This window comes from Camelina sativa, chromosome 14 (genome assembly GCF_000633955.1).
Source record: "Camelina sativa cultivar DH55 chromosome 14, Cs, whole genome shotgun sequence".
Taxonomy (NCBI): Eukaryota; Viridiplantae; Streptophyta; class Magnoliopsida; order Brassicales; family Brassicaceae; genus Camelina; species Camelina sativa.
The window spans coordinates 2,959,514-2,972,322 of NC_025698.1; the positions used below are offsets into that span (position 1 = coordinate 2,959,514).

The 12,809-nt window shown below is 38.1% G+C and overlaps 3 protein-coding genes across 4 annotated transcripts; 1 reads left to right on the plus strand and 2 right to left on the minus strand.

The window, feature by feature from the left end:
* On the minus strand, nucleotides 347-5,971 carry LOC104739276 (6-phosphofructo-2-kinase/fructose-2,6-bisphosphatase). Of its 2 annotated transcripts, none has more exons than XM_010459572.2 (23): nucleotides 5,657-5,971; nucleotides 5,478-5,541; nucleotides 5,050-5,342; nucleotides 4,724-4,939; nucleotides 4,429-4,629; nucleotides 4,236-4,331; nucleotides 3,963-4,061; nucleotides 3,826-3,855; nucleotides 3,683-3,736; nucleotides 3,440-3,493; nucleotides 3,293-3,370; nucleotides 2,996-3,087; nucleotides 2,860-2,917; nucleotides 2,701-2,775; nucleotides 2,527-2,574; nucleotides 2,201-2,298; nucleotides 1,926-2,001; nucleotides 1,476-1,538; nucleotides 1,292-1,383; nucleotides 1,094-1,162; nucleotides 951-1,014; nucleotides 755-820; nucleotides 347-639 (listed from the first exon to the last, which is right to left on the minus strand). In XM_010459572.2, exons 1-23 carry the CDS (start codon nucleotides 5,825-5,827, stop codon nucleotides 562-564), a joined length of 2,235 nt encoding a protein of 744 aa, XP_010457874.1. In that variant the 5' UTR covers nucleotides 5,828-5,971; the 3' UTR covers nucleotides 347-561. The 2 variants fall into 2 exon arrangements, with proteins under 2 accessions (XP_010457874.1, XP_010457873.1); XM_010459571.2 differs by having other exon boundaries at nucleotides 4,724-4,942.
* Nucleotides 6,600-8,739, minus strand: LOC104739278 (protein CHUP1, chloroplastic-like). Its single transcript, XM_010459575.2, has 5 exons — nucleotides 7,913-8,739; nucleotides 7,413-7,729; nucleotides 7,210-7,321; nucleotides 6,975-7,106; nucleotides 6,600-6,897 (listed from the first exon to the last, which is right to left on the minus strand). The coding sequence occupies exons 1-5, from the start codon at nucleotides 8,447-8,449 to the stop codon at nucleotides 6,808-6,810; spliced, it is 1,188 nt and encodes a 395-aa protein (XP_010457877.1). The 5' UTR covers nucleotides 8,450-8,739; the 3' UTR covers nucleotides 6,600-6,807.
* LOC104739277 (CST complex subunit STN1-like) lies at nucleotides 8,367-11,318 on the plus strand. Its single transcript, XM_019236253.1, has 3 exons — nucleotides 8,367-8,442; nucleotides 8,857-8,897; nucleotides 10,007-11,318. Exon 3 carries the CDS (start codon nucleotides 10,014-10,016, stop codon nucleotides 10,488-10,490), a length of 477 nt encoding a protein of 158 aa, XP_019091798.1. The 5' UTR covers nucleotides 8,367-8,442; nucleotides 8,857-8,897; nucleotides 10,007-10,013; the 3' UTR covers nucleotides 10,491-11,318.

A 12,809-nucleotide genomic window follows, 5' to 3' on the forward strand; every position in this document is an offset into this window, starting at 1 on the left:
TTATTTTTTTAAACTTCTTTTTTTGCATTGGGATGACCCAGGCCCAGATAGCAAGTATCTTAACGGGCTTTCTCCCTAAAAAAGAGTTAATATCGTATGGGCCGATGACCCAGATATTAAACTAATAACTTTTGTTTTTTTTGATAAAAAGTTAAATTATATTTCAAATTTCAGATATTTTTTCAATTGTCGATGATAGTGTCTAAATATGACGTAGTTTCTAAAATTTCACTATATCACTGCACACTCAGAGATAACGGTTAATCAGTCTCGGTCATAACTCATAAACCCAAGGAAACTGAACAGTATCCTAAAATTAATCGGCAAGACCGTAGTTTCAGTTGTATCTGTAGTATTAAATTTAATTATTATGAAGAATATATGACATTTTGAAATTACAGGACATTCGGGAGTATAAATAAAAATATTTGGTGGATAAATTAAGAACTGGGTTACCAAAATGCAGCCCAGAGATATCTGCAACCATACTCGCAGTGGTAAAATAAAAAAACTTTAAGACTGAGAGTTGTCTAGATTTGTGGAAATAGTTGTTGTTTGGATTCAGTCCATGAGTTTATAACGCTTCTCTTGCACACCAGAAACTCCCATCTGTATCTCTATGATAGTGTGAAGTGGCATCTGTTCAAACATTCATATATGTTATTATAATACGGCTTGCATCCAAAACTCTCTCAAAGCTCATCACTCATTGGTTTTAAGATACATCTCATATATATTTCTAATTTAGATTTACCTCGATCTGGGGTATTTCTTTGAGGGGACGATCCGCAAAATATGCATATAAGGCTCTCAGAACAGCCTGCATAAAAAACCATCAGAAAGAGGAAGATTGGAACTCAGTGACAACTCAGAGAATTCAACAGCAAAATATAAGGTTTGTGGTTTTCTTTTATCTTTTCGAAGTATTACAGTTAAAGCCGGAATACAACCTGGTGAGATATCACGACGACAGGAGCTCTTTGTCGTTCTAACTCAACGATCACAGGTTCAAGCCTGCATTGTCAAGGAAGCAACATATTCTTGAGATTTAGTTTATGACTAAACTTAAAAGAAGTACAAGAGACGAACGTACCGTTGAATTACATCAAGGTAGGACTCTCCACGAGGGAATCGGTATCGCAATTTGTCCTTTTGCCGAGATCTGCAGTCATATGCACCACAAGATGAGTTAGAGAAGTCTGACAGCTTATTGCCTGTTTCACGAGGGTATCGATGTCGCAACTAATAATGACGCTCTTTTTACATCTACAGATTTGACTAAGTCACTTACTCGTACTCTTCTGGCATGTTCTTCTTTACCTCTTCATATGTCATCCCATCGCAAACTCCCGCATTGATCTCGTCAAGGGCACGCCATTGCACCTAGATGAAAATATGAGAAATCGATTTCCTCACAGCAAAATCTTATACACCTGAAGAGCCAGAAGACATTCTCGCAGTAGGTGAACACCAACCTTGGGGAATCCGACAATGGAACTTGCTGTTAAGTTTGTTCTCTGAAGTGTACTGGTCCAAATCTGAGATAAATAAAAGCCATTGATATTAGCGTATGATTAAAAAAAAATTTATTCCAGACCAACCAAGTATGGAACTGACTGATCCCTTGACCTAAAGAGGCTTCAAGGATGAGTTAAATGAGTGGGATGGTGTACTAAAACTAAATTGGGAAAACTAAAGAGGCTTCAATATATTCACCATTATAAACCAGCTATCACGGATAAGTTTACCAATTGGAAACGAAAGGATTAGAGCTCGGAAAGGTTCAGTTCTTAACAGAAACTTCCAATTGAATTCTCAAATTTTGAAACGTGTTTCATCGTACCCAGGTCAAGCATCAAGTTTTCTTAGACACAATTTCCAATGCACCAAATTCCTACATATTAAAGCTTGTTTGTGGTACTTACCGAAGCAGCCTTTTCAGATTTAAGTCGCTTTTCAACAAAGCTGGCAAGTTTCTTTGCGTAAAGTTTTCCAGATTCACTGCGTTACAAAATTGCAAAAGGTTATGAGAAACAAATTTCCGCATTTAAACAAGAAAAACAAATTTCGATCAAAATTAGCATACCATGAGGTGATCTCACAAATGTGATGGATTCATAAGGAAATGTGATGGAAAACCCAAAAAAAAAACACCGAAACAATCAGACAGCATTTGCAAGACACAGAGCAGAGAACATACCTTATTACGCTATCTCCTCCAATTCTGCCTCTAACATTATCCATGCTTTCTCCATGCCGAGTGAGTAGTATTGGTCGTGGTGTGAGATGCGTATTCACCTAGAAGAAAAATCAGCGCCTTCAAAAATCTAAGATGTTGTGAACACTCTAAATTATATTTATATAATTAGCCGCAGAATGTTGAGTCTGTTGGCGATGGACACAGTGACCTATGCAAGCATATCACTTGTAAGCTAATTTTTTGCATGTTGCAAATAGGCTAAAGACGTGTCAATATAGAAAACAAGTAAGAGCTAGCCTATTGATTCTGTATTACGGATTTGTTACCAAGAAAAACACAATTCTCCCAGGAAGGTAACCACTAATATTGTTCACCTGCAACAAAAATAGAATAAAAGTCACAAAGAGTCAAAACCATCAAGTATCATATTAAGATTAAAGATTACATGAAATAGCCATGTGAAACGCCAAATTTTTTAACAGAAACAGATAGAGACGTACTTGTATCTGTCCACCGTTCCCGCTGACCATATCAATCATTTTGATGTAAGAACCTTCTTCTACAGGCTCATAAACCTGGCAAAAAGAGTAAGCTCAACATTTTTATAGCTTAAAAAGGTAATTAAGAGACGTTGAGAAAGTGCAGGTTTGTATACCGACCCTCTCATAATTGGCTAAACGGTCTCTAAAGTCTCGTACTCCAGCTTCAAAATCCGTTCTTCAGAGTAGCATAAACTAAATTTAGTTGATCCGTGAAGGAGAACGTAAAATATAAGTTACTGAGTAAACATCGTACTCTTCTGAATAGTCAGGACTTTGCTGGATTTTAAGACGTATGTTCCTTTCAATAATGCGCTCATCATTGCATAGCGTTTCCAGAAAAATTATCTGCATAAGAGATAAAAGGTAAATCAGTTACGGAGGATAATTCCAAATTCAATATTAACCGAAGGTGGTCATGACAGCATTCTGGGCGCTGCATCAAAAGCAATTCGTTGAAATAAACACTACTAACCAAGCATGCTTTCTACAGAAGAATAACCGTGCCATTTTATATGAGAAACATCATCACAATATATCAAAGCTTCAATACCTTACACTTTCCTTCAGCCATTTTCATCAACATATTCCGTCGAACTCGTGTGCTATTAGTTGCATCAAAGATTCCAACCTACAGCTAAAAACTATTTACAATGCAAGATATAAAAACCAGGAACTTACTTCTAACCAAGATACTTACTTGACCACCTTCCTGCATCCAAGCTATCATGTCCTCCATTGCAAGTGCTGCTACCTAGTGGCATGTGATATATTAAAACTATGTGCAAAGAAGAAGATAAACAGTGTTAACATTTACCACTGAATCAAAACACCTCCCAATATGACGAATTTAAGTTGAAAATATCATAAGAAAGATTTAGACACACAAATTAGAAGACACAGTCGGAAAATGGCTTAACAAAATTGTTCAATTTTCATTTACCTCAGTCCGTGCCTCTACACCTTCAGGATTGTCAGCTCGGAAGAAATCAGCACTCTACAAAAGGCTCATTCGTTTTTAATCACAAATCATCCAAAACGAGGACAGAAAATTGTAAAACCCTCGGTTTAAGAACCAAGCCTTACCTGGTTAACTCCATGTTTAAGCCGTCGGTACTGCCAAGAAACGGAGCAGTGCTTGAGTCAATCTTCCCAACAAGAGTTGCGTTATGACAGAGTACGCTAAAACAATCAATGACCATACCAACAAAATAATAGCTAACCTTTCCAACATTAAAATGTTTAGTATCATGTCCCAACCAGCGTAGATATCTTGTCAACTTTGCTGCAGTAAAAGTTTTTCCTCGAGCTGGCAAGCCAACCTGATACAATTTTGACGGGAACGGTGTGAAATAGAACATCCAGTCTCCTTTTTTTTATTTACGTTTATAAGTTAAATAAAATAGCCAGCCACAATAACGTCCAGCTCCAACATTCAAACAAGAAAACATAAGCTAAACGACCTGCAAAATCTATGACTCTGTGGTTAAAAATACCAGGACAATAGCTAGATGTCTATCTTCTTTCGGTCCAAGCATTTGATCAGCTACTGCTGCAGCAGCAACAGCTCCTGCAGCGGCTGGCATTGAATTCTAACAAATAGAACGAATAAAAGGGTGAGAAAAATATTTAAAAAATCTTAAATTTTAGATGACCCCACTGAAAAATAGAAAGTAGCTCAGGCCAAACCTTGATTAGCTTGGTATCGACCAAAAAAGAGCTTGCGCTAATAGACTTGACTAGCCTAGGGGAGCCAACACCGCGGTCAACAAAGAGTCCCTTTTGACCATCTTTCTGCTGAAACGGTGAGAGTGTTCCCACTGCCTTTGACTCAGCCTCTCCTGAAGCCGAATAGATATTTGAGGAATCGGGAACAATGATCGTCATTTCCTGTGGGTGAGATGTATGGAAATTATTAAATAAGAAAGCCGGAAGTTAACTAATGGAGAAACTGCATCTACCAAGCAACTAATCAAAGTAGCACCTTTGCAGATGGAGATCCATCAACCCTATCATCAGAATCTTCAGAAATGTTTGGTGCTGTGTTTGTAGTCTTATCATTAAGAAAAGTACCAGAAGCTGAAAGAGATCGTGGATTCTCGGCATTGTCAGCCGCATAAACAAGGGACGAGTTTGCAGAAGGTGCAGGAGCAGGAACCTCATAATGCGCAAGATCGAGCTCCAAACTTTCCGAAGGACACTGCTATAATACATCAAACAAATTTTTCATTTGTCAGGATTGACACAACCAACACATTACAGATAGATGGAATTGCGGTTAAAAAAAAAGAAGTAGAAGAGCAAACTTACCTCGACAGATTTCGGATCAGGATTAATGCTGACATCAGGAATTCCACGTACTGTAGAAAGCTGGAGGTTCTCCCTGTAAGCTCTCCAACTAGTAGCAAGATCAAATGGCGAAACTCTGTCAGCTTTGATGAAGACACGGAATTCAACAATCACATCACCTTCCAGCCTAAACAGAGCTAATCTAGCATCCCCTTGTAACGAACCACCAATAAGAAGCCTATTTTCACCCTCCTCCACTATGCAAGGCGTATTCCTGTTCTTTGGCTTCAACAAGAACTTGAAATCCAAAGTCTCTATACACGAAACCAAACCAAAAGAGGTGATGCAGAAGCTTAGATTACAATTCACAGAAACACAGCAGCTTTGATTATAACATAGGCTTCAAACTAAACGATCGCTAAACAAGTCCACCAAATAGAGAGTAATACCGTGATCAGGAGGAACAACGAAGCTCAGTTCCGACATTGACGCAGATTCACGTAGCATCGGAAGCTGTTAAATCAAAATTGAAAAAAAAAACGGACGATGCAGAAACGCAATCAAATTCGAGATGGATGAATCGGAAGTAAAGACGAAGAAGAAAAAAAACAATCAAAGAGATGCTCACAGCTTTGGAAGGATCCCAGGAACCGATGAGGGAGAGAGAGCCGTAGACATGAGGAGTGAGCTCACCTTCAACCTTAGAATTCTCCATTTTGAGTGAAACGTAGAGCTGACCTCCTCCGCCATTGGAACCATCGTCATCGTCCTCACTATTCTTCGATGCACCTGACCCCATCGTAACCACCGTCGCTGTTCTTCTTTCTGTTATTTTGATTTGAATTAATTTAATGAAGAAGAAGAAAGAAAGAAAAAATCAAACGGATAATAAGAGATTGGAGAGCAAGGGAAGAAGAACCGAAGCCGCACCCTTTTTTTTTTGTTTTTTCTGGAAAAAAAATCGGGTTGTCTTGAGTGGTACATTGGGAGAACCGGATAAGATCAAACACGTGGTGGTTGGTTACTTGGTTTGTGTCGTTTCGGATCCGATAGTTTCGAGCCGGGTCGGATGTATATTATTTTATATACGAGCTTGTACTTATTGGGCCTGTGTTGCCGACTCGGAGATTCTATAGCCTGTACTTATTGGGCCTGTATTGCCGATTCTGAGATTTTATAGCTTGTACTTATTGGGCTTGTATTGCCGACTTCCGAGGTTTATTACACTGATCAGTGTCTTCTTCATAGCTCTTTGAAATAGAGAGCCTTGTCGCTTCTACAGATAGATCCTCAAAAATCAAAAATTCACAAAAATCTTGTCTTTTGAGTTTTGAGCGCCATTTAAATTTCTTCTTCTTCTTAATTGGGTTTTAAGCGCCATGAATCTCGAAAACCTCAATCTGTGAAAAATCGATGGTGTTTATTGAAGAAAACTGCCGAGGTATGCTCATCGCTTCTTTATTCTGTTTTTTCGTCTTAGCCAGTGGGTTTTTAAACATTGACATGAGTAGTAATCTGGAACTGAGAATGGGCTTTGTGTTTTCGCTTGTTGCATTGGAAAACTCATTAGATGAACACGATATACTTAGGCATATCAATAATTTAGTCCTCCTACTTTCTTTTACATATCTAATGCGTGATCTCAAAAGCTATATAGATTACAACATGGTTCCCTTCTCTTAGCTTTGCACACCAAACAAGTATTTTATACTCAAATTCATAACAAAACTAGATTTTTTTTTATTTTTTTTTATCAGAGATATATGTCAACAGTTTAGTTTACATCCTTCTGTGTTCACTTGTAGTAGTAGTGATCTTCTTTAGCTCATTAAATACGCGTAATGTTTCTCCGTCAAAACCTCCAGCAAACTGAATTGAATGGTTTGTTAGTAAAAATAACCAAATAGATACGAACATGGCTTTAGGCCAGGTTAGCTTTTATCTACCTGGTGTATTGTGTAGGCAAATCGAACCCCTTGAAGCACAAGATTTCCTTCTTTAGCGCTTTTGTTTGATTCCAGCTCGTTGGTTATTCGCTTCATGTACTCCTGAGCTAGCCTCAGCGAGCTGTATTTTATCTGCAACAAGGTAAATCTTCTGTCAAAGTAGTGATGTATGTATTTCAACGTATAGTGTGTTATAGATTTCATCATAATCAGAATTAACCAGTCACGTTGCTACCTGTCCAATCAATCCTGTCTCGAGCATCCACTCCCACGGTATCTGAAAGTCCTTGTATCTCTTCCCTGTACTGTCTCTCATCTTCTCTGTGTTGTTAACACTTTCCTCTAATCTGAAGATTTTGAAAAGCCATTATTAACTCGTGTAATTGGTATAATATCAGGAAGTTGCTAGTTATTACTATATTCTTTATACATGCTCGCCTGTTTTGTAACGATTGAATCCTTTGCAAAGCCTGCGTCAGGGGATCCTTTGGATTGTCCTTGAATGACAAAATCTCTGATTCAAGGTTCTTTAGCCTCTTGTAATTGTAAGCAGCCTCTCTTAGTGAATCTGCTTTGCGTTCTGGCCATTTAGGGAAATGCTTTAGGACTGCCCTTTCATCAACTAAAGAAGATAGTTCTTCGTCTATCCATTTCACAAATGTCTCCACTTCTGCTATGTCTGTAAATTTTGCAGCCTCCACCTTACTAATCAAGATATTGATATGATCTCTGTGTCTGTCAGTGTCAGATTTAATCTGCAAATGCGCACACAACACCGTTAGGAGATCTTTTCTGGCCCATGTTAAATCTGTTAATTCAGTTTTCTAATACTCTGCACCTGGATAATACAATTGTGATGGAGATTTCATATGGTTTCTCATCTAATCACCTCTACTAAGTTATTCTTATGGACAAAGTTTATACTTTAAAGTACTTACATCTGAAAGATATTTGGAGCGATTCTCGATTTCACCAATCATGTTTTTGCTGAATGAAGGAGACATAGCTCCATTCTGATTGATCTTGTTCCCCATATGAGACTCTCTCTTCGTCAGGGCACGATAAAACTCTACAACTTCTGGAGCACGCGACACAGATCTTTTTCCAAGTGTTGTCTTTGATGGAAGTGGTGGAGGTGGTGGTGGCTTTATTGCTGTAGACTGTGCTTGGACCATTGGCTTGGGATTTGGATTCCTGACCTCTTGACCCTTTGTGTTGGATTTGACACTCTCTGATGCTTTCAGGTTAGATCCGTCTGTATTGCCGCCATCATATGAGCTCTGCAACTTCTTCCATAACATTGATTTTCTCTCATTATCATGTGCTTTAAGATTGCTTACTTGTGTTCTTAGGCGAGCGACTTCTTGACGCAGCTCGTGGTTTTCCTTCTCCAGCTTATCATTCTTCATTAGAGAAGCTTGAAGCTCCTTCACCAGACGCATGAGATCCGAATCGTCTTCTCCATTTGGTAACATCTCTATGTATCCTCTTGTACTAGTGGTATGCGAGTTTGTTTTTCTTTAGGGGAAATTTTTCTCCTTTTTATGACATGCCTTTAAATTACTTCCCATTGAAGCATTATAGACTCACCTAAACCTTTGATGTTCACTTTTGCGTGTGGTTAATTGCAAATTACAGTGAAGCCATAGAACAAGACTATCCTCTTGTGTGACCCCTTTTTTTCTAATGATCTCCTAGCTTCGTAGTTGCACTGAGCTGGAATCGAACCTAGAATAATACTGCGTATATACGGCCTAAGCTCTTTTGTGTTGGAAACTAAAGTCATCATCTTGAATTATATATTCAAGATTATAGTCATGCTTTAATGCGCATCGTTTGTCTAATTACTTTTATTACTTTGCTCTTTTTTTCTAAATTGCAGACTAAGTTAGAAGATCCTCTGGGTCCGCAAATAAGTCACAGGTAAGCAAATACTTTACTTAGCCTTCCTAATCACATAAAAACACATAGATAAGATAATTAATTATGTTGAAGCTTCATTAGCTTCTCTTTTATTTGGTCATGGAAGCTTCATTAGCTTTTAGTTCATAAGGAATTGAACCATTAGGTACGCGGTATGGCTTACCTCCCAAGTAATAGTCATATGCTCAAGAAGTTTCGTGTCTCATTCTCTCACCCACTTTTAATCCACCTCGTACGTCCACGTATGAGTTCTTTAGATGGCTTTTTCTAGTATATCTTTCGTAGCGTCATGGTCATGGACTAAGCTTTAACTTTTTATTTTCTCTCGCTCCAACTTAATAAATTGATTTCACTAGTTTATACAAAACTACACTTCTTTCTTTGTTTAGAAATACATAAATTGGAATCAGGACATAGTGTACTGTAGTATTAATATACTGTAAGTCACAGTCCAGGAGTCCAGATCACTAGTGTTTTTTGGGTTCTGTTTAATTTATCAAAGAAGAAACTGAAAAAGGTGTTGGTTAACTTGTGGACTTTATTATTCTCTGCATCTGAAGCAAATGTAAACTCGAAAATGACATCGCACCATACAATAGTTTCTCCTACTCTTACCCAAAAAGAAAAAAGAAAACGAGTTATGCATTGTCTGTTAACTGTGTCTAATTAATTGAAAGCTTGGTTAGTGCTGCTGTGCATCATATAGTAAGAACTCAAAATTGTCATCTATCATGCTATGGTTTCTTTACTATAGTACCTTCTAATTCTCAAGAAGGTTAAGTAAATCAACTAATTAATATCGTTGAGGTCCAACCGAAAGTAAACCCTGTAGATTCTATAATAATCATTTGGTTACGGAAATTAACAAACCTCCGTTAATAAAAACAAGTAACTCTACCACAAAAGTAATAAAAACAGGGATAAAAATATGCACATCTAAATAGTTATATGAAAAAAAACATTTTCTTTATAATCACATTTTAGAAAATTTTAAACTGCTTATAATGTTCTTGCTGCATTCCAAATTTTATAAATTTTTCAACAATTAATTCAGTTTCCTTTTAATATCAATATGCAAATTGTTCATCTTTTTGTATTTTCTTCTCCAGCCCAGCCATGGATCGATCACTCTTAAACACACACGCTAAACTCGTGGCGCGTGACATCCACTGCCTGACACAGTCGCCTACGGAACCCAACTCTTTCTCCCTAGTTGGCGGCAGCGCGTTCGTCTCACACGTAGAGACAGTGGGCACAATCGTCTCTCGCGACCTGACCCCTAAGTTCCTAAAGTTCGACGTCGACGATGGCACAGGCTGCGTCACGTGCATCCTCTGGCTCAACCAGCTCTCGTCTTCTTACTTCTCCCGGTGGGATCCAGCCACGATTCTGCTCCTCACAAGGGCTGCGCGGAAACAAGCCGCAAAGATCAGAATCGGAGCCGTGGCTCGTGTTCGCGGTCGCGTTGGCTCGTATAGAGGAGTGATGCAGATCACGGCTACTGTTGTGGTGGTCGAGAGAGACCCGAACGCGGAGATCTTGCACTGGTTGGAGTGTTTAAGGCTCCGTCCAAGTTATCGCATTCAAAGTTAATTAACTCTTCTTCTTTTTTTGGTTCAAGTCAATCAATAGTTAATTAAGAGAGATTATTACAAGTGTCAACCCCAACTCATGAAGCAACCAGTTTGCAAGCTTGGATTGATCATATATACTTGAATATTGTGGCAATTTTAAATTGAGAATGGAAGGGTAGATTAAAACTAAATTATTTTCATTATCAACCATATCAGCACCTTCGACTGACACAAGTTTTTTTTTCTTCTCTAAACTGTGTCAACTACATTGATATATGCATATGCAGTCAATTGTATGATACAATACTTCTCTAAATTGTCGATGAGTCTTATTTTCCTCTATATTCTTTAAATAGAAACTGAAAATGATCAGAACCAACAAACATTTTTACAAACCTATTGGGAGCATGTGACCATCTGCCATGGCGTGTCTTGAATAGCTTTCAAGCGTGTTGTGGTGATTACTGTTTTGGGTAGGTATAAGCAAGTGTTGGGCATACCTTGAGTGTGTATGTGGTGCATGTCTCATATATAGTAACCTGACATAATCAATAATAGCTTTTTTTCCTTTCGGTCTTGGAACATCCGAACATGTCATGCATGTCTTCTTCATCTCGAGTCTTGTGATCATCATCATCATGGATAATTTAATTGAGCTGCTGCATCTTAACTCGTGGATCTTGAGGATAGATTATGCGGAGCTAACCGATCTTGGTTTTGCAACGTACGTACGTATACATGACATTTTTGGTTTTCGTTCCTTAGATTATGCCACCACCACATCCTCTTCCCCTGCTGCTACCGAAGCCTCCTACACTGCGTCCTCCACCGCCTACTTTTCGGATAACGACAGCTGATTCCGGAGACTTTGCTTTAAACCCAACAACAACATCATTCGGCTCGGTGGCATTGAAAGAAGGGAGAGTCTTGTTCTTGTTGTTCGTAGCAACGGAGGAAGGTCGTGAACTAACGGAAGGATATGTCTGTTGAAGATGAAAGATGAAGAGAATGTACAACAAAACCAACGATGTTTTTGTTAAACTCATTTTCTTTTGCTTATGTGTCTTCTCACTTCTCTCTCACCTTTCCCTTTTGCTCTCTATTTATATTCATTTCGTTTCTATAATTATTTCTTTTCTCACAGAGAGAAAAAAATAAAAGCAACAACTTACAATTTTTTTTTTCAGGACAAAGAAAACTGTATTTACATAATTAATTGAGATTCGCACCCAAAAAAAAAATACATAATCAATTGAGAAAATTATGTATTTGAAAAGAAAAAAAAATGCTTATATATATATATATATATATATATAAGTAAGAGACATATATTGTTCAGAAGAGACATACAAGTTACAATGAGAGGTTCTCTAAAGACCTATACTAGAACTATGCTGTTCCTTGAAGGTTCTTGCTGCCGCTAGCTTGATCTATATATGTTGTTCGTTTATGTGTTTTTTTTGTTTGGTCTAAAACAAATAAGCATAGTTCATAGTTGTTTTACAAGATAAGTCAAACGGTGAGGTTTCCCATTCATCATTAGTCACTTTGAAACGTTAGCCTTTGGAGGTTATATACGCGCGTTTAATATATTTAAGTTTAAAACTACACAATATATTTTAATTCGCCCTTTACAAACGCTATACTAAAAAAAAAAAATTCACAATACGAGTAGAAGAATCCACATCAAGCTAAGGATTGCTTTCTACAATAAATTTACAATGCAGACCTTACTTACAGTTGGCCCAAATAACTTTCAGATCAGACCAGATCGCACATCAAATGTAAACGTTATAAAATCAATAAATAAAATGGCCAACCAATACTTTGGCAACTAATGAACCAAGAATACGCCGGTTAACACCGATAAAGCGAACCAACCGACCGCACGCGCTGTTCCTTGAAGATTCCTATTGCCGCTTGATCTATGCGATCCTACCGATCCACCACCACCCGCATAAACCGGAATCCATGGCCGGCTAGGGCTTTTACTCCTCCCACCTCCCCTGCTGCCACCGCCGCCACATCCTCCTCCGCCGCCTCCTTTTTTTATGACGACAGCTAATTCCCGAGCCTTTCCTTCCAACCCAACAACGTCATTCAAAGGAAGAGCCTCGTGGTTCGTACCAACTGAGGAAGGTCGTGATGAACTCACGGAATGAAAATGGTGCAGAAGAAGAAAGACAAAGAGAGTGTACAAAACCAACGATGATGTTCTTTTCACACCCATTTCTTTTGTTTCTTTCTGTGTGTAATTTGATCTCACTTTCCCCTATTGCTCTCTCTAATTATATAGATTTCGTTTCCATTGTAAAAAAAAAAAAAAAAAAAAAAAAAA